Source organism: Populus nigra, chromosome 17 (genome assembly GCF_951802175.1).
Source record: "Populus nigra chromosome 17, ddPopNigr1.1, whole genome shotgun sequence".
Taxonomy (NCBI): domain Eukaryota; kingdom Viridiplantae; phylum Streptophyta; class Magnoliopsida; order Malpighiales; family Salicaceae; genus Populus; species Populus nigra.
In genome coordinates, this window is record NC_084868.1 from 9464200 (window position 1) to 9490885 (window position 26686).

At 33.2% G+C, this 26686-nt stretch overlaps 4 protein-coding genes across 5 annotated transcripts; 3 read left to right on the plus strand and 1 right to left on the minus strand.

The window, feature by feature from the left end:
• The first annotated feature begins 81 nt into the window (after window positions 1-81).
• LOC133677252 (uncharacterized) lies at window positions 82-5989 on the plus strand. Its single transcript, XM_062099166.1, has 11 exons — window positions 82-355; window positions 939-1160; window positions 1286-1413; window positions 1572-1680; window positions 1799-1838; window positions 2780-2869; window positions 2984-3083; window positions 3203-3342; window positions 3600-3702; window positions 4083-5365; window positions 5499-5989. Exons 2-11 carry the CDS (start codon window positions 1022-1024, stop codon window positions 5776-5778), a joined length of 2412 nt encoding a protein of 803 aa, XP_061955150.1. The 5' UTR covers window positions 82-355; window positions 939-1021; the 3' UTR covers window positions 5779-5989.
• Window positions 5990-8754: 2765 nt separating this feature from the next.
• On the minus strand, window positions 8755-9243 carry LOC133677563 (S-protein homolog 74-like). The gene has a single exon (XM_062099641.1). It carries the CDS (start codon window positions 9241-9243, stop codon window positions 8755-8757), a length of 489 nt encoding a protein of 162 aa, XP_061955625.1.
• A 4024-nt stretch (window positions 9244-13267) lies between these two features.
• Window positions 13268-16184, plus strand: LOC133676570 (fra a 1-associated protein). The gene is made up of 2 exons (XM_062098257.1): window positions 13268-13640; window positions 15602-16184. Exons 1-2 carry the CDS (start codon window positions 13441-13443, stop codon window positions 15969-15971), a joined length of 570 nt encoding a protein of 189 aa, XP_061954241.1. The 5' UTR covers window positions 13268-13440; the 3' UTR covers window positions 15972-16184.
• A 3295-nt stretch (window positions 16185-19479) lies between these two features.
• On the plus strand, window positions 19480-23887 carry LOC133676791 (calcium-dependent protein kinase 26-like). 2 transcript variants are annotated; one of them, XM_062098529.1, is made up of 7 exons: window positions 19480-20965; window positions 21351-21521; window positions 21619-21771; window positions 22290-22405; window positions 22555-22722; window positions 23177-23401; window positions 23571-23887. In XM_062098529.1, the coding sequence occupies exons 1-7, from the start codon at window positions 20056-20058 to the stop codon at window positions 23694-23696; spliced, it is 1869 nt and encodes a 622-aa protein (XP_061954513.1). In that variant the 5' UTR covers window positions 19480-20055; the 3' UTR covers window positions 23697-23887. The 2 variants fall into 2 exon arrangements, with proteins under 2 accessions (XP_061954513.1, XP_061954514.1); XM_062098530.1 differs by having other exon boundaries at window positions 19488-20965; window positions 21378-21521.
• Window positions 23888-26686: the final 2799 nt, after the last annotated feature.

Sequence of the window (26686 nt, forward strand, 5' to 3'; positions counted from 1 at the left end):
TTTCTAGTTTGGGCAGCCAGGCTAGCTACAGCCTACAAATCACTTGTGGTTCCCACCACACATAACTCCTCAACTTAATCATTAAGTCAAAACTTTTTTGTTTTATTACAAAGAGAGAACTTTTTCTTTCCCTGTGGTTTCCGTGATTCTGCTGTCTTGGCATCAGGAGCTTCTGTCTCAATCTTTTTTTTTTTTTTTTGAGATTTGCACTTTGCAATCTATGAATTCCGTGCTTTTGTTTTTCCAACAAAAAGAAAAAGAATTTTCAGCTCTTTCAGTTCAGGGTCGTGTTCAGAGTTCTTGAAGGGAAACTGGGTTGTTCTCAGAGAGCTTTCACGTGATCACTCGAAGTTTGGTTAGTTTTCACGATTTATTCTTCTGGGCTCTTGTTATTTTATTCTTTCCTTCTGTTTTGGACAAGTTTTTATGAGCTTGTTCGTATTTCTTTGATTGGTTTCTCTCATGGTTGTTGGCTTTGCTTGTTAAGATGTGTTAATATTTTGGTTCACATAGCTGTTTACTTGTTTGGATAATTTTAGAATCGGTTGGTGAGATTTGGTGTCTTTTCAGTAAGGTTGTGCAATTGATGCAACTGTTTTGAGACTCTTGTAATAAATGTATCAGCTAGATATTATATTGAGAGGAGTCAAAGGCACTCTTTTCGAACTTCGATTAATTAGTTGTGAGAAATCATTTCCAGTCATAACCTAGTGCTAATCATTATCTGAGTGAATGGTTCTAATTATTTATTGTGTTATAAGATGAAGATATTATGATTTCTTTTGATTAAGTATTTATGGAACCAAAATATGTAAATTCTCTTTATAGTATTGCTTATCCATGCAAATGATTTTTAGGGACCTTGTTTTTTTCTGCATATTTTATTGCTACAAGTCTATAACAAAGTTTGAACATATTTTTTGTATTGTTGAATCCAGGAGATGATAACAAAATCACTGAAAAGTATATGAGTAATTGTAAAGTTTAGAGAGGGCTCCTCTTTCTTTCTTGGAGATGCAAAATGGGGAAGAGTGGAAAGATCTCTCAATTCAGAGAGAGGCTGGACAAGACCCTGGCATCCCCGGAGTTGACAAATCTTGATGCACTTAAAACCCTTATCAGGAATCAACTTGCACGCTCTTCACCTGCTGAAACTGAAGGCTAGTATTTCTCAGAATCAACAGCTGGGATGATATTTAATTAGATCCTTATCTTTTGTGGGCTACTAGTTGTGATGGTTAGCTGAATTTGTCAAAGACTCAAATTTTGGATTCTGAATTTGCAGGATTCAGCGACAATTTAATAGAAAACAGGACTAACCATGTGTCCTCTTTTCTTGACATGTTGAGGAGTGCTTCTGTAAGTGAAAGTGAGGTGTCAAGAAATAGGGAGACATCACATGGTGAATGGAAAGTATGCCCTTTTAGCTAACTAAACGTTCTGGTTTCTAATATTTCTGTTTTCTATCTAGGAACTTCTTCTTTTTTAAAAAGAAAAAGCAAGAAAAGATGCGGATTTCATATATACATGAAAAGTGATACTGATATACTGGAACTTACTTCTCTTGACAGATAAAAGAGGATCATGAAGAGTTCCGTGTTATGTATCGCCCAGGACCTCAGGGTACTCCCTTTCATTCATTACTTGTCGAAGGCTATGTTGATGGCACCGTCGATACTTGTAAGTTTATGTGAATTATTCATAAATTGTGAGCTTTATCCTCAAGGATGAGCAAAATGAAGGCGATTATTCTGCACAAATTGAAAACTCCTTTAACAAGTACAATAACATCTTGCAGGTTTATGCATCTCTTGGGAGGCAACACTCTACAGAAAATGGTAATAATTGCTTCTATCTTGGTATCTTTCTTCATTGTGTAACATATAATATATACAGAGACACTCTTAATGGATCTGTGAAACAACATACACACACCTTTCTTCTGTTCATTCCTCTGTTAGCTTTGATGGCACTATTGTTGCAGCTTCTTAACTCGATAAAAAAAAAAACTGCATTTTTCTTTTCTTTTAAGAAAAAAAATCGCAATTGCAGAAAAACTTATATTTTAACACTCTGCTAATTATAGTTTTCCTTAAGTGGCCTGATTACCAGTAAATGCCAAGGAAATCAGATCGCTTGAGAGTCGAGACTTCTAATTTTGATTGTGAAATTCTATAATAGCTTCATCTAAATTTCCACAAGTTGCATTTTATCCTATTGAGATAGTTCTGGAAATGTCTTCAGGAATGTGTAGGTTGGTGGATCTGTGTAAATGTCATTGCTCTTAATTTATTTGACATTTTGGCCCTGGTTCCAACTTCATTAAAGACAATATGTACATATGCGTACAGAATAGGAATTTTTTTTCTTACGAAGTTTGACACCTTTGCTTCATGAGTATAAAATAAGAGGTTGTTGCTTGTCATGTTTGTCTTGTCCTTGTCAACTTGTTTCTCCTATTAAATATTGTTGACTGAAATGCATGGTCACATGTGATGTATAGCAATGAGTGCATTGATGAGGAGTTTTAGGGATAGAAGAACAAAGATCTTTGCGGGCAGCCACGCCCTAGAAATGTCTAGGATATATGGGTCTGTACATCCTTGCATGTTCTTGTGATTTTTGCTTGTTTCTCGATTTTTTGCTTCCTATTCTTTTGGTTGGGTAATTAGGGAGGGTGCACCACTAACGCAAAGGATTAAGAATTAAATGGTTGAAATCAAGATTTATATTTCAAGCTTTGCTTTGGACTGATGATTTGGTGATCTCGTGTTCTCAGGTGGCCTCAGTATAGTTTCCCACCATTTAGAATCACCATTTGTGAATGCTTGCAAAGGATCCGGATCGGTGAACAGATATCTTTAGTGAGGTTTGTCCTTCACAAACTGCACCAGTTGTTTGAACTTAAAGTAACATGTTTGATTCCTTTTGCGTGAACTCTGCAACATAAAATTCTGATTTTCCCTCAAATTTTGGAAGAAAGGGTGAAGGTTACATGGCCGCTGACAGCCAGGGAGACTGTTGTGCACTATGTGTTGTTTGAATACCTCCAAGATGGTCTGGTTGTTGTTGTCGCTAGCACGGTAGTCACTTGAAGTGGTTGAATTCATCATTTTATCAAAGGCAGTTTCTTATTTACCTTTGTTTTTGGATATGTAATTCTAAATTAGAAGATAATTGTTTTGGATTATATTGCTTTCAGATCTCAGATTTGGAGGGCATTGATAAAACTACCCATGGGTTTTCAAAAGATGGAATCCCTGAAGCAAAGGACGTGGTAAGGATTGATGTGATGGGTGGCTTTGCCATACAAAAAGTTACTTCAGAAAGAAGTTATTTTCGGTGAGTTATAGTTAGTTGGATGTTTCATGTGAGTCCTCTTTGATACACAAAACATATGCACAAGTCTTATGATTTCAAAGACAAAAACTTCTAATTGAATTTCATATAAACATTGGCATTCCTTTGCATGGCTCTACTAAAATTAAGTCATCCAAGTCTGTATCATCTGCTACATAAGTAGACAGGTTGAGGCTTTATCTTTTACTTTGCATGTGTTCCTTTGTTGTGGATTTTATGAAAACTGTCACATTTTGCAGGACTATTGCAAATATGGATTTGAAGCTGGATTTTGCCCCTCCATCCCTCATTAACTTTATCTCAAGGCAGCTCGTCGGCAATGGTTTCAGACTTTATCAGAAGGTTATATATTTTTCTCTGTTTCTCTTCTGTATACTCCGCAGCATGCAACAATGAGGCCAATTCATTTGGCTATTTAAAAGCTCTCTGCAGTAACAAACTGGCACTCTGCGTTCATAATCATCACCGCTTTTACAGGGAGAAGTTCTGGGTTCAATAGGTGATAGGAATAGTTGGGCTCAGGGTTTTCTATCTTTTAGCCGGGGTGAAGATGGGAGGGAATATGAAAATTAAGTGTCATGGTAGGATCTAGAGAAGTTTCAGACTCCATAGTTTCTATATAGGGAGAGTTATGCATGAAGAATGAAGAACTCCTTGCATTCTAACTTTTGTGGTTTCTGTGCAACCTATTTCTCTGACATCCAATCTGCAAACTACTACAGGCAGTGGCTTCAGTGTCTAACTATGATGAAGATTACAGCAAGGCTTTGAAAGATCCAATGTATGCTCGAATACGTGAGGCTCTTTATTCTACTGAAAATGCTGATGTGGTTGTGGAAGGGAAAGTGTATAACAGTGATGCTTCCATTCCACGGAAAGAGCATTCTACTGAAGATGTGGAAGGAAACTTGGGAGATGTTGAACTGAATATTCATGGGGATAATGATGCAATCAAAGATTTTTCAGAGAATGCAGAAGTTGTGGTAAACAAATCCTTAAGTGAGATTGAGGAAGAAAATAATGAAGAAAGTAGGGGCTTGAAGGATGAAAACTTGGGAGGTTTGGAACTGAATAATGCAAGCAAAGCTTTTCCTTGTGGTGCACCACTTATGGACAACAAATCCTTCGGTGAGATCAAGGAAGATAATGATCCAGAAAGTAGGCACTCGGTTGTGGAAGGGAAAGTGTATAACAGTGATGCTTCCCTTCTACAGAAAGAGCATTCTACTGAAGATGTGGAAGAAAACTTGGGAGATGTTGAACCGAATATTCATGGGGATAATGATGCAATTGAAGGTTTTTCAGAGAATGCAGAAGTTGTAGTAAACAAATCCTTTAGTGAGATTGAGGAAGAAAATAATGAAGAAAGTAGGGGCTTTAAGGATGAAAACTTGGGAGGTTTGGAACTGAATGCTGCAAGCAAAGCTTTTCCTTGTAGTGCACCACTTATGGACAGCAAATCCTTTGGTGACATCAAGGAAGAAAATGATCCAGAAAGTAGGCACTTGAAGGATAGAATGAGGGGGGAGGAACAGAGAGTTCATTGCAAGGACCATGGAAGTGCAAGTTTGCAAAACATTGCCCTGGCTACAGATAGGAAAACTTTTATTGGGATTGAAGAAGAAAAAAATGAAAATAGCAGACATTTAACGAGGGATTGCAGAGTTATAGGTCAACCTTCAAGCAATAAAATTGCTCTAAAGAGCCCTGAAAACTGTACAAGGAATATGCGTATCAGTTCTGATGTAGGGAGAGCCTTAGAAACTCTAGAGAAGGCCATTTCTGTGGTCCGGGAATATAGTAGTTCTCTAACCAGGTCTTCCTCTAGCAAAACAAATGAAGAAACTCCAACTCTTGACAAGGATGTTGAAATCGATCCAACTCATTTAGAAGACAGTGGAGTCTGTCTGAAAGCTGGGGTCTCTGCTGAAGTATCTGATAAAGGAAGACCTGTAGAGAGGAATTCACATGAGTCCAGGAATAGCTCCAGCAGTCTTGACATCAGGTACTTCTGCCTCCATATTTCTGTCCTCATCATAGTAATGAATCTAAGGGAAACGACAAATTATTACTTCTACTCTTCTAAGATAATGCCACTGTTGGTTTAATGTCATTACTGGTCTGATCTTGTTTTGCAGGCATGCATGCTCAAGGGAAACAAACCATAACAAGATAACACCGGAATCACCAGACCAATATATTTCAGTTCCTAATGAGACTAACCATGTTCCTTTATATTCTTCTCAAAGTAAGAATGATGGAACAGCAGAGGTACAAACAATGGACATAACCGCGCAAGGCAACAAGCAAGTGAGCCTTGAGGCAAATGGCATCCATGAAAATTTTTTTCATGAAGGGAAGAAGTCTACTCGGCAAAAAAGTTATAGGTACTGCTGTTTTGGTTCCAGATATGAGTAGATGATACACTGAAATAAAAAATTGAGATGACCAAAGAGGACGAAGATTTAGTAATCACAGAATATATTGTTGTGTTCACAGCTGATTTGTATCACATCTTATACCAATCATTTACCAATATATCTTTTATTTTTGGCAAAGATGTACCAATAGAGATTTTTATTTCCACCTTTCTTTTCACCAAATATTAATGAATGAGTTGTTCCAATAATTTGTAGTAATTGATGGGAATTTTGAGTTTGATGTAAAAACTAGCAGTAGAGGGAGTAAGTTGTTGTCATTCGGCTGTTGCATGATCTAGTTACATGTTAGAATGCTGGGGTTGAATTCCAAACTACATGGAAGATGTAATGATCGGGCCGCTGGCACTCATAATTTCAATAGGAATCATGTCAACAATGTTCTTCTGAACCAGAAATTAAACCAAAAAACATTTTCCGACATGTTTTGACGGCTGTCAAGGGAGTAGATCGGCGAAGGTGGGTTTTCCTCACTTTCTCGAGACTATAAGCTATCTTTTCCTTAAATGTATCAGGGAATCTTGGCCGATATCATGTTGCCAAGGTTGAAAATCTGAATGATCCATTGTCAGTTTGGATATAAATAACTTACTTAAAAATTATATTTAATCTGCATATACAAAAATTGATATAAGAATATTTCTAAATAAGCCGAAAGTGGTAATTGGCAAATAATTTTACGCATTAATTAATTAATTAATATGTATTTAGCTCGGGTGGTTGCGGTTATTTTTTAAAGTGTTTTTCATTTAAATATATATTAAAATAATATTTTTTTTATTTTTTAAAAATTATTTTTAAAATCAATACATATAAAATAATCTGAAAATACCAAAACAATTTTAATTTAAAATAAAAAAATTTTAATTCTTTTTTAAAATATTTTTAAAATATAAAAACAAACACACAATAAATGTTTTACAGTAATAATTTAACACCGCAAATCTCTAATAATGTTTAACTTTATCAATAAAAATATATATTAATTTAGACTTGCTGGCAACTTCAAGAACAAGATATGTATTTGCTCTTCACCGATGAATCGGAATACAACCAGCGAACAAATAGTAAGATTTTTGCAGTCTACTGTAACAAAGGTATACATTTAAGAAATCAAATCCTAGTATCATACGATCGATTGCCCATGTGCGATTCATACAAATCTAAGCCAAAACTGCTATATTAATGACATGTTTGTTTAACTTTATCAATAAAAATATTTAGACTACTGTAATTCTTTTTATTGGGTTACTAAGTTGAATTCTATTTTATTTATTATGATTTGTTTAATTATTATTATTTTATATGTGAACTGTATTGTATATAAAAATAGTACTGTGTGAATAATTTTTTTACTAAGTAAGTTTTTAAAAAAGATTGGAGGGGTTATAAATTATCCCGTTTCAAACTTAATTTTTTTAGACAAAATTTTATATAATGTATCTATTCACTACACTAACTTTTTATATATATATATAAACAATAATATATATGAGAACAATAACTAACCAAATAATTGTTAAAGTATGAAAAACAATTTTAGAACATAAACTATAACTTTAAAACAAAAATATATAGAAACCTTTTAAAATTAAATAAAAAAAGAAAAAAACTTATAACAAATCAAAAGGTTAAAGATTAAAGAATAAAAAATCAAAATTAAATAGAATTAGCAAATTAAAAGGAAGTTAAATTTTAATTTTAATTTTAATGATACGAAATTCTAATTAATCTATACATGCTAAAAACCACATTTATACACGCACAATTTAAGTGTGAGTTTAGGTTTGTTGTATAAATAATTTTTCTACAGAAGAATTATTTTTTTATTACCAACCTCTTTGGGCTTCGCTTTTTTAGCTAGTCCATTATTTTTTTTCAGAACATGAATATAAAAACTTGATATGTTGCTTCCCAAAGAGTTTTTCAAAACCTTGACAGTTTTCTTAGCTAAAAAAATATCAGATTTAAAGCTAAAAAATAAAGTTTAATTCTAGTTTTATGTTGGATACTCAAAGATGATATAAAATTAATTATTGTAATTATCATAATTAATCTTACATCAATTTTAATTCTAAAAACATCTATAAAAAAGGTAAAAAAGAGTATTTCTGATTAAGTTTTTGTATAGTTTTTGAACAGATTCTATAAAATTTTAACTTTCTTCTTCACTTAAATTTTTAGCTTAGCTTTCTATTTTAAAGTTTCATTTCATCTTTGTTCTTTTCCTCTTATTCTAGAGATTAAGATCAGTCATTGTAGATAGATACTTGAGTGAATATTTCTTTGATTTTGTTGGATCCTATTTAGAAATACATTTAAATAAGATGACGATGTTAGAATCTTTTGAACTTATTGAATTTTTATTTACATCAAATAAGGAATATTAAATCTTTAAAAACAAATAATTGTTCATCGATTCAATAAGTAAACACAATAATTAATTTGTTTTAGTTTAAATTTAATATATTATTTATCAATTTGCGTGCTACTTTTTTTTGTTGTTTAAGTCTCCTTTGCAAGATTGCGTATATTTAGTATGTATTCTAAAAGTTATTTTAATATTAATTACAAGTTTAATTGAGATATAAAATTACATTATTAAAATTTTGTGTACATATAGACCGAATAATTATGCTTACTTTTGTCTAATCATCTAATTTTTCGACAACACTTGCAACAAAACAACCCTAAATCATTTGATCTAAACAAATAAAGCCGCCGAAAAGATCATATATATCTATTGTATAAGAATCATCGTGTTCAATAAATCTGGGAGATATAGAATCCTTGTGATTATGCTTGATAAATAAACTTCATCTTGAATAAATCTGAATAAATCATGATGATTATCATCATCTAAAAATAACTTAGAATGCTTTAAAAACATCGTTGTTATTTATTATTTATCAGAAGCAATAAAAAAAAAAGAGAGTAACAGGAGAATAATCCATGATCAGGTTCCCGCTACCCAATGATATTTGAGATTATCAGTACTGTTCTTCGGAAAATCCCTCAGATAAACTCCATCATCTTTAGCAATCCAGCAACAATTGCCATTACCGTCGCAACTGTCAGTGATTTTTTCTTTATCCTGGAACGCGTTGAAGTCTGCATGAGAGTGGTCATCCGGGGCTAAGTAACACCAGAAAAGCGTAGTGCCCCAAGCATTCGTTCTAAAACTCCAATGAAATTCCGAGTTCACCGGAATATTATGGACGCCAAGATCATTGTTTTTAGACTGGCAGTGAACGAGCAAGATTTTGTCGGGGCTCAATCCGTTGAGAATGTGCAAATGATACCAGGGAGCGATGGGCACGACTTGGCCTGAGCCGGTTGAAATGAAGAGAATCACGGCAACTGCCAATACGGTGGCGGCTTTCATATCGGAAGGGCTACTCTTTATTTTTGTTCCAGAGAAATAAGGTGGCCGGGCTATTTCCATGTCTCCGCGTTTTATAAGGGTTTCGATATCTCAATTTTGTACTGAACTGGAAACTTTTTACACTAATATAATGTTAATTATGGCATTAATTATGCCTGTTGTGTTCCCTTCCATACTAGTTTTATTTTTTTCTGTTGCAATCTATTGCTTTACAGAACACAACTAAGACCATGTAATTAAGAAAAGCAAGTTGATGAAAAGAAAAAAGAAAAAAGAAAAATTATTATAATTTAGTTGTTTGTTTTTTTTTTATCTCCATTATTTTAAAAATAATAATTTACATCCCGAACTTTATAAATCAATAACACTTTATATATATTCTTGATCATACGCTCTAAAAAAAATCAAATTATTTATATAATAATTATTATATTTTTATTAACTAATGCCTAAGTATCACTTACAATGCCAAAATTATAAAATTACGTAATTGATATATATATATATATATAGAAAGCAATTAAGACTATGTAATTTATAAGGAAAGCAAGTTGATGGGGGGGAAAAACAGAAGATATTGTTGTGATTATTTGGTAATTTACAAGGAAAGCAAGTTGTAGAGGATATCCAATTCCATATCTCACCCGTAAACTGATGATATCAACAACAAACCTAAAGCAGAAGACCCATTTATGATTGCTAATCTATGGAGGCTGCGCCGCTGCTTCCTAGGAAGATGATTGCATTTGCAGCTCTCAAATCCCAACAATAATTGTTTTGCAAAGATAGCAATCATAACCAAATTTGTATCCCCTCTCAAGATTTTCCAAAAGAAGAACAAGAAGAAGAAGAAAGTATGTTTCTTTTTTTTAAAAAAAAAATCAATTTCAAAGAAAATTTTTTGAAGAAAAAGGTTTTGAGTTACAATGAGGCAAGAATTTAATTTACAACTGGTCAAAAAATAATACATGTAATTAGGGTTTAATTGAAGAAATATTGAAAAATAAGTTGAAATTGGTCACCATTGAAGTTATTGAAGGACCGATGTGGAAAACTTTCGAAATTCAATTCATTTATTTGAGGGCCTAATTAAGGATAAAAACTGAAATTTAAGGCAAAATTGGTTAAAATTGCACAAATTAAAGGGCTAGGATCATTTTGAAATTATTTGTGGGTCCCTCAAATATTTTTCCAACAATTTTGCCTAATATCGGATTGTTATATTATAAGATAAGAACCTGATATGAAAAATACCTGATTTTTCTTTAAGATTTCAAAAGAAATTCAAAAAAATTCCCTTATTTCAAAAAACACAAAAATATGTTTTTCTTCAAGAATTTGATTTAATATTGAATTGTAAACTTACACTGTAAGATATGGACCCAATATTAAAAATACTCGGTTTTCTCTGAAATTTTAAAAAATCCAAAAGTTTCCTCATTTCAAAATTACAAAAAATATGTTTTGTTTTCGTGCATATGCAAAAAATTATAAATGTTTCTCATGCATTTTTTTTCTAAAAAAAATAACATTTTTATCATGTTTTAAAAATATAAAATGAATATCGTAACCGATTTATAATCATCCATTAAAGTTTAACAAAAATATCAAAAATCCCACAACAATTACTTTGTTTAATTAATATTCGGAGTGTTATGATTTAGTTATAGATTTTAATACTTGGGGTATAAAAGTACACTATAAAATATACCCTCATGTATTAAAGTTATTAAATAGGAAGTAAATACAGGGACGGAGCTAGGATTATTTGTTTGGGGAGGACAAAATTAATATAATAAGATATAATATTTATTTTAATTTATTGTACATGAGTTGTAAAACAAAACCTGCATAATTTAGTTTTATTCCAATAACTTACTACAAACATATAATAACATTTGTGAAGCATATTGGGGCTGCTCAACCATAACTTCAACATTACACATTGGAGTTGGTTCACTAGGCTGTGAGTTATCAATATTTTTTCTTTTTTTTAAAAAAAAATCAATTCTTCTTATTTTGTTCATGGTTCAACCTAAAATCAAAACATATATCGTAAGAAAAAATTGATAATTTTGGTGGCTCTGCTAAAAACAAAACATAAAAAAAATCCAAGCATAATCAAAACAAAACCAATAAAATATATCTAATTAATTAGAAAAAAAATCACTATAACAAGAATTCAAAAAACAATTGGTACAACTAGAAGATCTGAGAAAAAAAAGGAGCAAAAATGATAGAAATATAAAAAATCTTATCAAATTATAAACAAACTTCTCAAAACAAAACAAATATAGATTTTAAATTTAAGTTACCTTGTTTTGTTTGATGAAAGATAAATTAATTGGTGGCTCTGCTTTAATCTTTTTATAGAAAAGTTTTGCTCGTAATTTGTATTTTTATTTATTTGTTTAATCGGATGCATGATTTATATTAGGGTAAATTGATACTTTTGTTTTTTATTTCACAAAGTAATGCCTTAATATTTTTTTTTCTTTCCATCTAGGTCAAGAATAAATTAAAAGGAAATCAAAAGTAAAGTCAATAATAACCCACAGTAATGCTTTAATTATTTGATATCACAAAGTAATGCTTTAATAACCCAATAAAAAAAATATCTTGAGGAAGGGCTCGGGTCCCTGCTTGCCCCTCTACTTAGCCCCTGCATCTAGGTTAAGAGTAAATTAAAAGAAAATCAAAAGTAAAGTCAATAATAACCCAAAGTAATACCTTAATTATTTGATGTCACAAAGTAATTCTTTAATAACCTAATAAAAAAAAATGTCTTGAGGGGGGTTCGGGCTCCTGCTTGCCCCTCTACTTTCCCCTCTGGGTAAATATGATGATAAAATTAGGATCTTAGAATAATTATGATTTAACCTGATAAGGTAGAGATTTCCTCATAAAAAGAAATCTGTCTCGAACCTTATATGAGACCAACAAATATTTAGATTAACAATAAATCAACAATATGATTTATCTTAGATAGGATACATTGCATCTTTCCCTTGTATAACTAGTCTTTTTATTTAGAGTCTTGTAGATCATATAATTTTTAATAACCATGATAGTAGGTGTTGATCCCTGGAATCCTTTAAAATTATAATTTTATAGTTAAATTCAAAACTCTCTTTAATCTAGAAGATAGATTCATCATTGGATATCATGTATGTGAAGAAAGTGATAATCACATGTTAGTTGACATGGATTTACTATCACTTTGTAACGTCAAACATTATATTGGCCAAAGACGACTGTTCTCTCTAAATGTGCTAAAAAGAGTCTTGGTGAAACAAGAACTAGCTGGAAAAGGCCCTGCAATCAATGACAAATACCTGGAGTGGTAAAGTTACAAGACAGTTAGTGGCCCATCGATGAGAAACCAAGAAGCTAGGGCGTCGTAGGACAAGGTTGATATTGCAGGGAACAAAAGTAGAAGGGCTAAAAAATGAAGAAGAGTTGAGGAAGAAGGTTGAGCAGCTACAAGCTGAGTTAGAAGCTAAAAAAAGGCAACAAGAACTTCCATGGAATGTCTTCCATTCTGTAGAAAAGAAAGGGCCAGCGCCTGATTTCAAGATTATGCTGCCTGTGTAGGGCAGGAAGCTCTGAAGAAGCCCTCCAAGCTTGTATCAGATCTGATGAACAATGGGATTGCTCCCATTAATCTTAATTTTAGAACTGTTTTCTTTGGGCTAAACAGCAAAGGTAAGCAAAGTTTAGCTGCTAAAAAAAAGGGCTTTAATAAGCAAGCACAAAAATATGCTTTTTGCTTTTTAACCCAAGATTTGTCTTTTGTTTTTCTAATTTTTCAATTTAAATTTTGAAATTAGTGCTTAAAAGAAATCACTCTTCTAAATGTATTATATTTATGAAGATTTAAGAAGAATTTAATTTTAATTGATATTCGAGTTAATTTGAAGATAAAAGAAAATTAAATGTGGGTTCTGATGGTAGATGTCTTGCTGAGAAAAAAGAAGAAAGAATTGCTCAGTGAAGCGACTTGTCGTTTCGTCCCGAGGATTTTAAATGACATGTCCCTCGTATAAGCTAAAAAAACGACAGAGTGATACGTGTCAGAAAATGAAGGCATGTGAAGTGACAAAGCAGCACCGTGGTCGCCAAGAGAGTCTAGAATCTCCTCCTCAAAACACGAAACGTAGCAGATTAATACTAATAATCTCCTGACAAACCTAATCTTCATCTTCTAAGATTGTATTGTGCACGAAGAAGGTCAAAAGCAGCAGCAGGTGAGAGACAATGGGGTGGGTGTGGAGAGACGACGACGAGTCGGACGATTCCTTTCAAAAAAAGCCTAATTATTCCTCTTCATCTTCTGGTGAGGTATGTTCCACGAGGACGGTGGTGAGGTCGCAGTGCAAGACGGAGGAGGTTGAGCCTGGAAAGTTCGTTAGAAAGTGCGAGAAAACCGAGGAGGTCCTTCGTGATTGCCTTGGAAAGTAAGTTGTTTTAGATTTTTTTTTAATTTATTTTGTGGTCTCTGTTTGTTTCCTGAGAAAAATAAAATTAAAACGAAGGAAATTTGTGGCGATTGATTAATTTTTATGATTGATTTCGTCTGCTATAATTGATGGAGAGGTTTTAATTTTCTTTTTCTTTTTATCTTAAAGAGTTATGAATTTTTAATTTCCTAAATATACAGAAATTGAAGAATTTTGGTTCTACTGAGTTTTCAATTTGCACATTAACGTGGATGGTAAGCGGTAGATGAGGGGGGTTGTGTTAGTTCATGGAAGGTGTCTGGAGTGTTTTGGAAGAATTTGGGAATGATAAACATGATTGCAAGAAATGAGAAGGTGCTGTTGAATTTATTTATTTCACTCGAGTTATTAGGAAGTTAAGATTTTGATGGGGAGAGCAGTTGAATTTAGAGTTCAAAGAAACTCATGAGCTCCAAAGATGCATGAATTTGACTGAAAGTTGAAAATAGATACCCAACGTCTTGGATGTTATTAGCTTTAAATGTATGGTTTCAATTTCAACCACTAGCGTCTTTTCTTGGAGAAGATGTGATGTGGTATTTGAGGAATGAGCATCCGCGACATCATGTATATGAAATACTGATGCCTCTTGCCCCATATTCTGATTAAATCAACTTCTTTGAATTGTGTAAGTTTTGGGAAATTGGTGGTAAAGGCCCATTACTGTAGCTAGCAGAATTAGCTTAATGGTAGAGCGTTAGATGCTGATTTTGGAAATTCAATGGGAGGAAGTGCCTTGCCTTGAAACACGTTGTGTGTGTATTTGAACAACTTTAGGACTTGTTAAAAAAAGGTTTACATTTGTGTAGGGAAATATAATAGTTCATATATGCATATACTGAATTCAGGATCCATATAGATGATCCCAGGGCCAATGCACATGTTTATTTGTTTGTGTCCTAGTTATTCTGGCATCAGAAAAATAAAATCAAAGAAACTGTTAGAGACACCTGAATTTTATGAAATGCTTATACAGACAGTTATCCATCTAAGGATTCATGTTAAGAAGTAGCTTTAGTTCAGGGATGCTTTATGGTATGAAACATGGCTGGTGAAGCAAATGGGGCAGTCAGTGAGGCTTTTGATAACTGATACACAAGAGCCGCAAGAGAGGAGATAAATTTTGGAACAAATGCATTTGTGCGATTGTAGAGGTAGCTTTCACTGAAAATCTGTTTGGAAAAATCTAGAAGTTGAAGGTCACAGATAAGAAACACAATGGGCAAGCTTTGAAAAAAACATGTGATTTCCTCGTTTGTAACTCAATATGGAAGTGAATAGAGACAAAATGACTTGGGCAATGATATTAGATGGTTTGGTTGAGCTGATTTAACCAGTAATGGATCTGAAAATTTGGTTCAAGCTTGGCTCTTAAAACAAATTGGGTTATGGAACAAAAGTGACTTGGTTTTCTTTTAACAGAACTATATAGTCTTTGAGAACAGAAAACGTTGTGGGTTAGGAATTAGAATTATTACCCTTTGTTTTAATGAATGAGATCCAAGTTTGAGAGATTTGTAGTACCGCGAGTCTAGCTGCATCTGCTTTATTTATTTGTTTGTTTTCTTTTCTCTTCTCTTAATTTGCTGCTCATATTGTGCATTAACTTGGCAAGATACATTGAAAATGCTCTTGGTGATGGTATAACCTCATCTGTTAAAGGTTATAGAAATTTGTCTAGATTTCTATTACATTCATTTCTCTTAAGAATGTTTGATAACCTTAGCATAGGTACTATTTGATTCATGGTCACGTTTTCATTTTCTTCTGGGTATAATTGCTGATTGAAAGGTTTTGTAACACATAATATGTCTTAATTGATGGTTCGATATCTTGCTGTGTCTTGACCTGCCTAAACATTTCAGTTCACCCAGCACATCGAGGTACTGGTTTGACACTTTTTTGCTTGTTGCAATTAGGCCTGTTGAAGTGCTGAAATCTAACAAAGAGTATACTGAAGATGATGTCACAGAGCAAGTGGTTAGAGGGTTGCTCCATCCAGGAAAGTTTGAGGATGTACCATTTGACTTCCACGGGCTTCGAGGTGATATTCAAGACATAGAACGTCACTTCCTTGGTGGCATCAACCGTTTCTTTGAAGCAGCTGAAGAGATGAAGAACAACTTCTTTGATGTTTTTGGCGACTTCCATAATGGGAATTCATCATCCTCGCCATCTAAAAGGCGAGGGATACCTGTCGAAGGCCATCCGCTGACAGAAGCCTCTCCTAAACCAAAGGATCCAAACTCCGGAGATGTTGACCTTTCGGGTTTGGCAAGAGATGTTTAAAGTAGAATGTTCAGTAACTGCCAAAGTTAACATATGTCCTTAATCTGCTTTTTATATGAATATGTAGTAGCCAAGTACTATTCGCTTTTAAAATGGAAAGGCAATTCATTAATGCGGATAAAAAGTTTGATATCCATGTAATCTTGATGCTCTTTTGAGGTGATTAATGCATGGTGCTGAACTCTTCTTAGTTCTTGCATCTTCTTCATCCCACATCATGAATATGTTTCCTCTTTCACACCTGGGGTCTATGAGAGTGTACGCAATCCCTTTTTTTCCCTGGATGATATGTGTATCCATATCTGCCATTAGGCTTTATTAATGATACAGCATAATCCTGATTTCCAGAGTCAATCATGATCAATCAATCTGTAGATGTGCTTTGTTTTTGCATTTGTTTCCTTGTAGAAAATCTGGACATCATCTGGTTACTACTTGTTTCCTTATTGATTTACTGAGTTTGGATCTCTGTGCTTGATCTTTCTTGAGATCATGGAGTCTTCCACCTCCGACCTTGCTCCTTGTTGAGTATTGGAGGGATATCAAATCAAGCTAGGAGAAAATTTTGATCATGGGGTCTTTGACTGGAGACATTCGCACGTTTTGTTTGAAATCAATATGGTGGAGGTTGTGCTGCTGAAATAACGTGTGCAGTCTTCTCCTATACAGATTTTTAATGACTGCATAATGCTTATTATTACACCAGCATCCATGCTTTGGCCAATGGGAAAAAACTAATGTGGATACCGAAAACTCGTCGATTTGGATGAGCACTGACTTCTTCTTCTGGGCTTTAATGGTGGAAAGACCTCCCGATAAGTCAAGCAACAAACCTATGATGTGACCAATTGTTTGTCCTTTCTTCTTATTTTCTAAACCATTATCAAGTAATAATCATGGCTGCTTGCTTGTAAACGTTGAGAGGAGGGGGGAGGGCTATCGTAACAGGTCTAGACCAAGCCAGAGATGACGTTTGTAATGTTTGATTTTGTCGAAGTAGGGTCTTTTATGAAATTTGATAAAAAAAAAATTGCAATTGAGAAACGTTGTTTTATTTAGTAACTGTTAAAAGTAATAATATTTGTAAACAATTCTTATTGTCATTAGTATTTATATTAATTAATCGCTAATGATAATAGAGATTGTGTGTACCATAACTCTAAATTTTAAATAAAATAAAGTTTAAATTATCATAATCAAAGCCCAAACAAAATTTTAAATTATTAAATCTCAAACTTATAATTGAAAGTGCGATATTTTAACATAAAATGTGTGTTTTTTAAATATTATTTTTATTTATGTGTATTTTTTAAGTTGTTAATGGATGATTTGAAATTTTAAACAACTTGTTTACATGTTAATTAACAATTTAAAATCAACATGATAACATGATAATTAACTAAAATAATATTACAAAACTAATAAAAATAAAAATAACTCTTAACTAAAAAAATAACACAACATAATTATACACAATATAATAATACATTTGAGTCTATTTATGTTTTCTGCGATGACGAGTAGATTGACTAATTTCATCAATAACACAACTTCCACGTATATATGGTTTCATCCTCTAAGACAACATAATTTATGTTTAATAACTCTCATAACAAGTCAAGTGTAGCACAACATGTTTCGAACAAAGAATATGTATAATAATGAGCAAATCCATCATTATCGAGATCACGAAGATCAACTACAACATGTTTACCATCATGTAATAATTTGTCCAACCTAATATGAAGCAAATAAAAATTATTAATTCATAAATAAAATGTAATGGTTTTTTCAAAGCCTATAACAAGTACAACATTTTGAATTTGACGTGCAATTTAATTTCTTCTTGTATGCTGGAAATTGTATAAACAAGGTTATCTTGAATAAGAGTTGCAATCGCTGATGCAATAAATTTAGTATTAAGCTGATAATGGTTTATATATGTGTGTGTGTGTGTGTGTTATTACACATGTTTTTACCTTTTAACTTTGCTATTTAAAGGAATCTAATATTTTATGGTATCTCATCGTAAGTATTTTTGATATTGAGGTGCATGAGCACATTGTAATTGAATAAATATTTGGTTTGAAATTGAATACGATATTCAAGTGAATGTGCAATGCGTCATTGTTTAATTACATTCACCAAATCATCTTTAATTCTGAGATTTTATCCAACAACCAAATCACCACTACCAGGTGATTTTTTTTATAATAAATAGACCAATAATTACAAACCATCATCAACTCTAATATCATGATCAAATTCTGAAACAAGAGGCCTCATCATTATCATTATCTAATGTTTCAACCAAACTCATGACACCTTCATATTTATTATCACTAGGATCGGAGGAGTCATACCTACGTTGATCACAATATACAGTTTTAATTCTATTTTTATCACAAATTCTCGTAACCCTATCTTACAATGCCTTAAATGTATCAACCCCAGCTGAATGTAATAATTGCCTAAATGGATGAGTAGACATGACTATAGATATATTAGTATTTCCATGCTCCACATTATATGAGCTACTAAATTTAGGTCGACTACTTGCATATAACTCTATCATGTTCGGTCCACTTTGAATGAACATTTCCATCATATTTCTAAAATTCATATCACAGGCAATCAATATTGAAAAATACTGATGTTTCCCAGCAAGACATCTCATAGTGATATCTATTTTAACATCATTATAATTCAAATCAAGTTTTTCACATATAATTTTTTTGGTATCTTCAAGTGGCATGCTTCTAGTATCATTAAAAAAACATAGTACTTCCGTTAATATAAATAATAATATTATTTGTATAAGTAACAATAGTGTTACCATAATGACACAATATAAGGAAGTTTGAATATATATTTTGTAAAATAAAAATACTTATTTAATTAAAAACAAATTATCTTACAATTCAACACAAATAATAATTGTTATTACTTTGACCAGAATAATAGCAATAAAAAAATAATTAATTGCAAAATTTTAATTACAAATTATTTTACAAAATATCAATTGAATGATTTTTACAATTGAAAATATCAATTACAATAATTAAATATAAATTAAAAAATAAATTATCTTAATTGAATAGAATCTTCAATTAGATAATTTTTACAAAAATTCAAGGTAGACTTTACCGGAGCAAGAGGGTGGCGTCCTTTGACGACCCGGCCTTCCAGAAATCCAGAATGTCCAGCTGGACAGGCCCCTGTACAAATACAAGAAGCACTTTCGCCAAAGTTTCCAAGAAGTAAAAAAAAAAAAAAAAAAAAAGAGAAAAATATCAATCTCAACCGTCAATTTCACAAAGGACCCACCATCTCAAACTCAAACTATACACTACGCTACATACACCATAGTCCAGCCCATCAAACGCGTTATTTTATATGCTGGTTTTGAAACAGGAAAACCGGTATTTCCTTCTTTCCTTACACCTTCCTCTCCATTTCTGTCAAAAAAAATAATGGAGGGAAAGAACCCTCAACAATGTACTACTATAAATATATATATTTATGTGTGTGTCAACTCGAACATCTTTCTCAAAGCTAGTGAAGACCTGGTAAAACCAATCTTCCAACACACAACACGCACATAGACTCTGTCTTCTTGTTGAATTTCTGCTTCTCTGGCGTCTCTCTTTTTCTTAATGGCGGGCTTTCATGACCCTATTTATTGAATCGTTTTTCATGAAATACTATTCATTCATTGGACGTGAAATTCTAGAAACTGTCCACTGTATTTGTGAGGGACAAGGTTATAGTATATATAGATTGCAGTGTTCAGGGTTTTTGCAAGGTAGGCTCTGGTGCTTTTTTTTTTTTTCTGGGGTTTACTCTTGTGTTTTGCATACATTTGAGTTAGAGGGAGTTGGTGGAATCAAGGTTTCGTGTCAAGTGTTTCTCGTTTGGTTATGCTTGAAGAAGAAATACTCTCTTGGGTTGATATCATTAGTTAGTAATTGAAAGAGTTTATTGGTGATCAGTTGAGGCGTCATTTTGATCTTGTTCACTTCAAAATCACACACACTTCAGGGAGTAAAGAAGTGGGGTTTTGTTATATGATAGAGAACTTAATATGGGGAATAGTAATTGTATTGGATCAAGGTTTTCGAAGGATGGTCTTTTTCAAACAATTTCCTCTTCGATTCGTTGGTCTCGATCGACGGATTGCTCGATCAATCATAGTAAGAGTGAAAATGGGGAAGGATTGTCCTTTACTAAAGTGCAAGAACTTCCTGTCCATGCTCAAAGGAAACCTCCAGAACAAATGAAGATAGTCAAGGGAGAGACTGAACATATAACATTACAGGCAAAGCCCAAGGAAGGGGCCACTAAACCATCAGAGATTGTGATGAAGGTTAAGGAGGAGAGTAAGCCAGCCCAGCCAGCAAGTGACAAGGAAGAGAAAAAACCAGCAGTGCCCACAAGACCAAACAAGCCTCTTGTTAAGAGGACACCAAGTGCAGGGCTTCAGGTAGATTCAGTGTTGAAGACAAGAACCGGTCATTTGAGGGAGTACTACAACTTGGGGAGGAAGCTTGGACATGGCCAATTTGGGACAATTTTTCTATGTGCGGAGAAAGCAACTGGAAAAGAGTATGCCTGCAAGTCGATCTCAAAAAGGAAGTTATTAACATCAGATGATGTGGTTGATGTAAGGAGGGAAATTCAGATAATGCATCACTTGGCAGGGCACCCTAATGTTGTCTCTATCAAAGGAGCTTACGAGGATGAAGTGGCAGTTCATGTTGTGATGGAATTATGCGCTGGTGGTGAGCTCTTTGATAGGATTATCAAGCGAGGACATTATACAGAAAGAAAAGCAGCTCAGCTCACTAGGACTATAGTTGGGGTTATAGAAGCCTGCCATTCCTTAGGGGTCATGCATCGGGATCTCAAGCCTGAGAACTTTCTCTTTGTCAACGAGAGTGAGGATTCACCTCTTAAGGCAATAGATTTTGGATTATCAGTATTCTTCAAACCTGGTATGTTTCTGACTTTCAGTAGCTTTCCTTCTTTTGAGATCATATCACTTGCTTAACTATTCGCATCATCACCTTCCAATTATGCATACTGCATTAATTTCCATGAGTTTCCCACAAGTCATGCATTCAAACACTAGAGGAAAAGTTGAGCATTAATATATTTCCCATGTTCTACGAACAATAAATGAAGTCCATAATAAGCACACTGGAATACCATCTATTGCCACCTAGATTCTTAGAATAATAAATACTATAAAGGACTCCAGATCCTGATCCTTTTAACAGATAATCCCTATGTTTTTTCCTGCACAGAGATTTTTTTTTTTGGTGATGATATATAGCATTAATCATGAGGATCTCATCTAAAATGATCTGCTATATCAAGTTGAATATTGCCAGTCCTATATTGCAGGGGAGATTTTTAACGATGTGGTTGGAAGCCCATACTATGTTGCACCTGAAGTATTGCGCAAGCGCTATGGTCCAGAAGCAGATGTTTGGAGTGCTGGAGTGATAGTTTACATTCTCTTATGTGGGGTACCTCCATTTTGGGCTGGTAAGAGTTTTCTAATGTCTGTTACTTCTAGGATATATGCATCATATTTTCAGCAATTTGACTTCCAGTTCTTATGCTTTCTTTGATGATGACATAGAAAAGGAGCATGATATATTTGAGGAGGTTTTGCATGGTGATCTGGATTTCACATCAGATCCCTGGCCTAATATCTCTGCAAGCGCAAAAGATTTAGTCAGGAGAATGCTTGTCAGGGACCCTAAGAAGAGACTGACTGCCCATGAAGTTCTTTGTAAGTTGTGATACATTTGTTCAACTAGTCTCCTTCCCTCCATCCAGATTTTATCACTGAAATATGAGACTTGTGAACTCATAGGATTCATAGTTGGTCAAGACCCTTGGCATTAGATGGCATGAGGTATACCATATATTTACTTCATATATCATAGCAATGATGAGTCTAGATTGCTGAAAGTTATTAGTTAGGATGCCAAATTGCATGCAATTAGCTTTCAGATAGAAATATATCGATGAGCTTGAACATTTGTGATTTATTTAGATTGAATAACCTGGTTGAGCTGAACTTTCACCTGGTTCGTTACCGCATTTCAGTTCCAGGCCTAATTTGGCACCTCTAGATAAGATGGCTTTTGATTCATGTGATCAGCTGTTTAAACTTGTCATTTATGTTCATTCAATTTATTGTCTACTATCATCTCAGCAGAAATATTTTCTTGGGCTTTCATTTGCTATAATGTTAAAGCTCTGTTATATATGCCACTGCTGAACGCATATTTTGGTTCCCTGCAGGTCATCCTTGGGTTCATGATGACGGGGTGGCTCCAGACAAGCCTCTAGATCCTGCAGTCTTAAGTTCCTTGAAGCAGTTTTCTGCAATGAACAAGATTAAGAAAATGGCTCTTAGAGTAAGTCTGGCAATTATATCCTCACTTGTTGAATTCCACACTTAGTTGTCCTCAAGGAATCGAAGTTTTCTTCACTCACAAATTGAGTAATATTATTGTAAACGAAGAGTGCATGTTCCTCTTCTTGACTTAACGTCTATTTTCTGTAGATCATTGCTGAGAACGTGTCTGAAGAAGAAATTGCTGGATTGAAAGAGATATTTAAGATGATAGACACAGACAATAGTGGTCAGATTACTTTCGAAGAACTCAAAGTGGGACTGAGAAGATTCGGTGCTAATCTCTCCGAGGCTGAGATTTATTCTCTACTGCGAGCAGTAAGATCATCCAAAACTATCTAAGAATTCTGAAGTACACGCATGAAAATCTCGGTCAATCCTTGACATAAAATTGAATTATGGGACTCCCTCCTACAATTTCTTAACTTCTATTCACATGATTGAAGTACTGCTGCGGCACTTAGTCATAACGTCTCTATGTCATTGGTTTTGATAGCTTGTTTATGCCTTGCAACCTCAACAAGTGTCATTTGCTAGTTCAAATTGCTGACAGAATATCATTGTCAAAATGCCCCCTAAATGTATCAGCAGCGAGCATGTTTTTGTCTAACCTTAGACCTTGCATACCTCAAGGATCAATCACTATCGAACTCAATCCTCCACATTTGGAAATTCAATACGGTCTTGCAAGAATTAGAAGGAATGTTGAAGTTCTGGTTTTATGCAGCTGCTTCTGTAAATCTTGACATCTATGTTTGTTTCAAAATTGCAGGCAGATGTTGATAACAGTGGCACAATAGATTACAAGGAGTTCATAGCTGCCACATTACATTTAAACAAAGTAGAAAAGGAAGATCATCTATTTGCAGCCTTCTCATATTTTGACAAAGATAACAGTGGCTATATCACTATAGATGAACTCCAACAAGCCTGTAACGAATTTGGTATGGATGATGTTCACTTAGAAGAAATGATTCGAGAAGTTGATCAAGATAAGGTGAGCACTTCTTTATTATGAAGCTGTTTCCATTGATGGTAGAAACCATTCCAATCTCCAAAAACATTTTGATGTTACTGTATTTTTTCTTTCTGGGTGCTATATTGCTGGTTCAATGCTTGGAAACATGGCAGGTTCAACTGATTTTGCGTTTGCTTTGTGTTTACAGGATGGTCGCATAGATTTCAATGAATTTGTGGCCATGATGCAAAAAGGCAACACTGAACTGGGAAAGAATGGTTTACAGGGTAATAATTTTGGCATTGGATTTAGGGAGGCACTATCAGTTTATTAACATGGTGGTGAGGTTTTTCTTCTGGAAATAAATAATTTATTTAACTTGATAGATTTGTATTGAAAAATAGACCACACGTCTTGTAGCTGTATGATATGTGAAAGGAAATTTTTAAAACTCAAAGGTGTATGACCAGATGTATGCAGTGTACATTTCAATTCAATATAGATGCAAACTGGGATTACGAATTATGTTTCGACCAATATTTCTAAAAAATTTAAAGAGAAATATATTTTTTTTATCATTTTACTATATGTGCATCTATCATCCGATTGCTAACATGCAATAGGAGCCTCTTGACCCCAAAAGTAAGTGTTGTTGGCCAAGTCCTCACAGTAAAAGAGCTGCACAGGCAACCTTGAAGTATAATTTTCACTGAGCAACAAATTAATATTAAAAATAATTTAAAAAAATAAAAAATATTATTTTAATTTGTTTTTAAATAAAAAATATTTTAACAAATAATCACTGACACACTTAAAAAAACCTCGTTAAAGAAACATATTTTCTAATTTTTTATTCCTTGACATTGTACGGAACATAATTACTGCCAATACTGCAAGAAGGGATGAATTTGGGCCAACAAAGAGGCCATTTAGTTAGGATAATATTCAGAGAACGAAAGGATAATGGTACTGTTAGAAACCAATGATTTTCATAGTAATGTGTTTTTTCCTCCACAAAGTTGAGAGGTTGGTATCAATATCAAGTCATGGGGATGATTAAGAATGTATGGCATAAAACGTAATCAGAAAATAAATTATTTTTCGATTAAATATAACTTTAAAAGGTGTGAGTTTACTTCATTATTTATCCTCTTATATATTATTATAAATGGGTTGTGCAAAATTTTTTATTTTTTAATTTGATCTTTAAATTATTATTTTTCTAGTGATTTAGTCTTAATTGAAAACCAATTGATTTTAATTTCTTATAAAAGGGTATGATTGAAAGAAGAGGGACCGAAATGAAAAAGATGTCAAACATGGGTGGCTTGCTATAAGTTTTGCAAAAGATACACTTTAGTCCTTCAGCTTTAAAAATCATGCAAATTATACAATTTCAATACCTCAATGTTTTTTCAATTTAATTTTGGTATAAAAGTTTACTTTTGTTATTTTTTAGTCTCTGATTGAGAGAGGAGAGAGAGAGAGATGTGACCGGATTTCGGTGGTAGAGAGAAAAACGTTTTGTTGACACCTATTTAAACCATCAAAACAGACGATATTTGTGTCAAATGGTTCCATTTGATGATGAGTCGTCTAATCTCTTTTTCTCAAAAAAAAATTAGGGCGGATGATATGTCGTCCGCCGAAATTACAAACAAAAAAAATTAAGGGCCCAGTCGTGCGAGCCTGCCAGGGCAGGCCCGTGTGTGGGCTCTGAAAATATAGGCTAGGCAGGCTGACCATTGCTCCTTTTTTTTCTATTTTTTTAAACATTAATGAATTTTTATGGTTTTTTATTTAATTTATATTTAAATTAATATCATTTCTCTTTTTCATTTTGTTTAAAGAGTCTCTTTTAAATGATAATTATTTTTTAGTTATACATTTAAATTTGAAGAATTTTTTATTCATCTATATATTTTTTTATGGATGGACTTTATTTTTGAAAATAAAAAAAATATTTTGAAAAAATATTTTTAATATGTGCAGCCTTGTGTTATGTTTTTTTGTTTTTTTTTATTTTATTCAATCAATTTAATTTGTGTCTCTATTTCTATTATCATTTGCTTGAATAAAAAAATTATTTTAATAAACAAATATAACAAACACAATTGAGTAAATATTTTATCTTTCAAAATTAAATATTATGATCTATAACTGTTTCTTAATTTTTGAAGTTTTATTTTTTACACATCATTAAATATTGAGAAGTGTAAAAAGGATCAAATCTTAAAAGGTTTTTTTTGTAATTATTCCTAATAATACAACTGAGCTGTGAATTTCATAAGATTTGACTGGAAATAGATTTGGTTCTACATTATGAAAATGGACACGAAAATACCTTGAGCTTTAAGGTATAATACATGCACGTCCATACGCGTGTTTTGAAATGCAAGGCAAGCATTAAAAAACTTCCAAAGAGTAATTACCACATTTAATTTCATTTGTCATAGTAATATGTATTTAATAAATAAAATCAGGATTAGGATGGATTATGAGCTCAATTATTTCGAAAAAAATAAATAAAGTACAATACATGTCACATCACTAAATAAAATCAAATCAAATAATTCAAGAACCTCTCGAGAATAAAGTTGTGGAAATATGCATGGAATGATTAGTCTTTTCCAAGAGCTGGAGGATTTATCTGGTTGCGGATCCAATGCTGTCGATGTTCATAGAAGGTTCGATGAGCTGGGATATTGCTTCTGGAAGGAGAAATCACCGGTCTTTCTTCTCCCTTTTTCTTTTTCCTTTCCTTTTCAGCTGAGGAAAACTAGGGCGCCGGTTGCGTCAAGAGATGTTTAGGAGTATCGTGACTGAAAATATATTAAGGATTATAATTTAAAATGTTTCTCGTTTAAAAATATATTAAAATAATATTTTTTTTATTTTTAAAAAATTATTTTTAATATTAACATACCAAAACAATATAAAAAACAATTTAAAATAAATTTAAATTTTTAAGAGACGTGATTCCATTCACGTTTCCCAACACTATTTTAGTACTTTTGGAGCAAAAAGTTCATTGAAATGCTGAGTTAATCGATCGGGGAAGCTCCCTAATCCAAGTCTTTAGCCTCTACCTCCTCAATTAAGGGGGGGCTAAAGCAAAGAAAAATGTTTAGACCTAGTTTGAACTTCCAGTACAGTGTCAATTTGCCAGCTGGGGGGAAGAAGGTATAGAAGTTTGAATGTGTCAAATGAATTATTTGGTGCAAATCTCTAGAAATAAAAGAATATCATTCAAATTATATATCTTGCTTTTCGGAGATAAGAGAAGAATTCTAGGGCGACCCCATGCTGTGTGCTGGCGCTCAA